The sequence below is a fragment of the Onychostoma macrolepis genome, chromosome 03 (assembly GCF_012432095.1).
Source record: "Onychostoma macrolepis isolate SWU-2019 chromosome 03, ASM1243209v1, whole genome shotgun sequence".
Taxonomy (NCBI): Eukaryota; Metazoa; Chordata; class Actinopteri; order Cypriniformes; family Cyprinidae; genus Onychostoma; species Onychostoma macrolepis.
Window position 1 is genome coordinate 9,847,650 of NC_081157.1, and position 4,489 is coordinate 9,852,138.

The 4,489-nt window shown below is 40.1% G+C and overlaps 1 protein-coding gene across 1 annotated transcript; it reads left to right on the top strand.

Annotated features, from left to right (window-relative positions):
• The first annotated feature begins 340 nt into the window (after positions 1 to 340).
• LOC131537584 (uncharacterized) lies at positions 341 to 4,489 on the top strand. Its single transcript, XM_058771151.1, has 6 exons — positions 341 to 388; positions 852 to 1,084; positions 1,598 to 1,776; positions 1,887 to 1,980; positions 2,083 to 2,642; positions 3,848 to 4,489. The coding sequence occupies exons 1-5, from the start codon at positions 382 to 384 to the stop codon at positions 2,449 to 2,451; spliced, it is 882 nt and encodes a 293-aa protein (XP_058627134.1). The 5' UTR covers positions 341 to 381; the 3' UTR covers positions 2,452 to 2,642; positions 3,848 to 4,489.

Genomic DNA, 4,489 nt, shown 5'->3' on the forward strand with positions numbered 1-4,489 from the left:
CGGCAACTCGGATCTGCCAACATTGTGGAAACGGTCCAGCCGTTATCCGCTGTTGTGACTGCCGATCACACCCATTCCTCTGTGGCCAGTGTGATGTCAGGGTCCACCAAGGTCAAGTGTTTCACAACAGGGATTCAATGACACTTGCATTTTTTCATCCGTTGTCTCCCACAACTTGTGTTGTGGAAAGGGTTCTAACCCAGTGTGGTAAGTTGTAGTTTTTGAAAGTCACATAAATAAATATGTTATTCTTTAATTCTCATCCATGTGGGTTTTTTTTTTCAAGAGCGTCTTGTACCTTTGGAGATGCCAGAGACAATATGCGGTTGTCTACAAGGATCATCCAGTGTCATCGCAGGACAGTCCATAGTTGTGGTTACAATGAATGGTAAGAAGAACTTTATGGGTGCGGTGGGGGTCACTTCTGTAGAAGTGTCTGCAAAATTTCACCCACAGGTATTTGCTGATCACACCTCGTATATACTCCCTCTCATTTTGTCACAACTATGAACATATAAAAATCATGATTATGTTACATTCATACATGTTACATTGTGGAACACATATCCAGAAATTTTCTTTATCATGGCTGGAAATCCAATTCAATAGGTTGTGTGATGATTAGATTGTCTGGGCCCACCTATGTGGAGGAAAACAGTTAACCTTTGTTTGTATGGGGATAGTTAATTTGCCTGACAAAAGTGTGACTTCCAATAGAGTGCCTTACAAAATGTTTGTAGAAGTGTCCTCCTGATCCATCCTTATTCAAAGGTTCCCATATCAGTTGTCAGAATGACACAGTTTGCGTCTGTCAAAATTAACTGTGAGTATATATTTCCTTCTTTTTCCAGGGCGATATGATCTCAGATTGCCTCAGATTAGATGCAAGGCATGTGAAGCCACTTGGAGTCCTGGAGTGGATGACCTGATCCATAATGACTACTGGCCTGCCACTTCTCACCATTCAACTGTGTACGCGACAGATGTCCTTTTTTCTTTTGAAGAGCTGAAGATGGCAGCACCAGGGATGTTTAGCCAAGCATTTCTTAGAATGCTGGATCAACGCACTGTTCGCTTTGGCCGTGTAAGTATTTGTGGTAATAACTGCGTAACTCAATAAATGATACTATGAGGGCATGATGATGATGATGATGATAGAAAGTACACATGAACATTTGCACTGTTTAGGAAAAAAGTTGTTAAATTTAGACCCTTTATAAACAACCATAAACTCATGTTCTCTCATCAGTCATGCAGTTTGCACTGAAACATTTCTGAAAAAAACAGGTAATTCTGAAGATCTCAACTTCAACTCCATTGGCTACAGACTTTGACATCTTCTCCCCAATATCATTTCCTTATCCCAGAAGTGTTCCCTTGGATTAATGGGCCAAACATCCCCCAAATACACCAGTGTATAGTGTATGAGTGAAGTTTACACATTTGTTAATTTCCTTTGATATGTATTCTAAGGATTGGTTACAAAATTAGTACAAACATCCCGAAATGTATCCATTTAGAGCATTTTACTTCAGTGCAGTACATATTTAATTTGATCTGTTTTACTGTTCTCTTTTACTGAACTCTTTTGAAACAGAGCGGTAACATCACAGCAGACAGCTTCCGGAAAAGCTTCTTGGAGTGGGAAGCTGTCCGATTCGAAGTGGACAAATTATGCCAGGAGGACCACTTTGACTGCCCAGCGTGCAGCCCAGACATGCTTACAGTATCTGTTGATGGAAACCGCAAGCACTACAGATTCAAGAGTGCAGCAAGGTATTTACAAAATCCTGTGTGTGCATTGACGGTTCATTACTTTGAAAGCAACTGCTGTGAATTGAAAATCATATGAATATTTAAAGTTAATATGTATCTCTTTTATTTAGATCGGAGGAACAAGCCATCTTTGATGGCATGTTCATCATGAATGATGATGACGTCGCAAGATTCGTGGACTATGTCCATACCTCAACCAGTCATGTAAACTTGCACAACTTCACTATATTTACCTATAAAACACCACGTCCTATAGAGAACTTTGTTTGAACAAGTTTGGACTGTTAAAGATCTTCCATGTTTTAGGTCTCTAGAAGAGGTGTCTGTGGATGGCAGTGGTCAGCGGCGTGCGAAACGTCTCAGAAGTCCAAAGAAAAAACAGACGAGGAGGGCCTGGAACTCGCTGTATGTCGTCATGGGGTTCTCCTTCGTGCCCTTAATATGTTCAGGGGGGAGATTTTTGCCTACCCCCTGTACCTCCAAAAGCAAATAGTCTGTAAGCAAGTGACATTTTTCGCTATGGATGTGGCATGCAAGTACTGGCCTTACCTCCGGAGAGTGACAGAGAAATGCCCTGAGCTTCAGGATCTCCTCACCATGAGGCCATTTCTTTCTGTTTTTCATGCCAAAACTCATGATTTCAAATGTGAGGTAAGAAAAAAGGATTGTCCATGACATTTTCTTTCCCTGAAAACCCTGCATAAGATTGTTGCCACTTAGGTTTTGTTTTTGGTTTTATTTTTTAAAGGTAAAATGGAGTGGAGCATATCAGGAGGGGGCTGGTTCGACTCTTGGGGAAGAGGTGGAGCAGTGCAACGCCTTCCTCTCAAGGATTGCTGTTACCACAAAGCACATGTCAAAAGCAGGTAAGGTAACCAGTACATTTTGATCCTGATGACAATGGTGAGCCACTTTGAGCTCATGCATATATGCTGACTCTGAAAATATAAAGCTCAGAATATTCAACACAAATGGATGGATCGATTACAATACCATCATCCTATTTTATTTGAAGGGAGGATAATAAGGAGGAGCAGTGTGATAAAAAAATACACGTCAGAGTACCATTCACCTACTGTCCTGCCATAGTGCTCTATGCCATTTGCCTACTGTCCTGGGCCATTGTTTCAAGCTACTACTTCACTATCCTGTGCTATTTACCTACTAACGCTTTCATGGGACTAGGGCTGGTTATCGAGTTCGATACTTTTTAGGTACCGACCGAATTGCCTCGATACTATCGAGTATCGAAACTCGTCTTGTTTTTCGGTACCAAATTTCAATACCTAAGGGGTTAATCTCGTAAACGTCAGTGCATGGGGCATTATTAGCTGTGGCGGAAAAACACTAGTTTACGCGGTTGCCCAAAAAGACGCGGTGTGTGTGTGTGTAAGCGTCATAACCCACATAGATGGAAAATATGGTACCATGTACCCATTGTATATGGGTGGGACAAGACCCACCCACTTTCAATTTTACCATCTCTAATTCAGCGCATAATGTCTGTTCACTTTTCAGAGCGCCGTCAGTCAAATTGTCCATTCCACTTGAGGAATGCCTTAATAAATTAAACTCCATTCCGCTTTTTAGCTTTAGCGTTGATTTCAAAATAAATGAATAACGCAGTCAGCACGGCACAGTCCTCTGTCAGATGAGATGTTGTCAGGCTATGTGTCATTAAAACTCACAAAATTAAAACTGTGTCAGCCGTGATTTTAAGTGTAAAAAAAAAGTAATCAAACTGAAAAATTTAACCAATTCATTTTTTGAGGTAATGTAATGTTGTTAAAACGGATTTATATATATATTTTTCATAAAATTGGTATCGGAAAAAGTATCGTTCAGGAACCGGTATCGAAGTCAAGGTATCGGTATCAAATTACTTTTAACGATACCTAGCCCTACATGGGACAGTAATCAAATGGCACAAGACAGCAGATTAGTACCATAGTACTATACTGTAAGTTATTATCTCGCAAAAGTTTGTGGTACCTAACAAGTCTGCACACTGTTTCTTCTCCTACTGCTACTGGAAAGAAGGGTGATAATCTCATATTTTTTATTTTTGCAGGACGCATAGACATGCTGACGGTCATGGCCATGCGCTGGAACCAACGAAAGTTTGACAACTTGGCTTCCACCCTTGCCCGCCGATATCGGAAGGTAAAGACACCAGTTTTCCCTTATGCAACATTCATAGCGATATTGTAAAATAAAGTGGCATATATCTCAAAAATATAGGGAAGACTTGCCCAGATATTCTTCAATACAATAGAATATACGGATGGTTTCATGTGTAGTGTCAATTGTATTTTTCAGTGTCTTAATATAAAATATTAAATGTTCATACCACATACCGGTATATTGATTGTCCACGTATATACGAATATACTGTATATTTAATCAGTGTTGTATGTGGTTTTCTAATAGTGAAGGTACTTAACAATCCTTATCAACAATAGTCAAAGTTGTAGGCATTTCCCTCATTGTCATTTGTGTGACTCTGAGCACGATTAAACAGTATTTTCATGGCCAGAGTCCTTTTTTATGCTGTTGTGTGCTGGGGAGGCAGCATTAAGAAGAGGGCTGTTAGGACAGGCTGGTAAGGAAAGCTGGCTCTGTGTTTGGCATGGAGCTGGAGTTAATCATTTAACAAACCAAGGATAATTTACTTTGAAAAAGTTCGATAATTCATTAAATAATGCGATATTCG

What these genes read in the sequence shown, in the direction of transcription:
- LOC131537584 (XM_058771151.1), top strand. An exon ending in AGATTCAAGAGTGCAGCAAG is followed by an intron (nt 1,777 to 1,886) that starts GTATTTACAAAA and finishes TCTTTTATTTAG; the next exon opens with ATCGGAGGAACAAGCCATCT. An exon ending in TCCATACCTCAACCAGTCAT is followed by an intron (nt 1,981 to 2,082) that starts GTAAACTTGCAC and finishes TCCATGTTTTAG; the next exon opens with GTCTCTAGAAGAGGTGTCTG.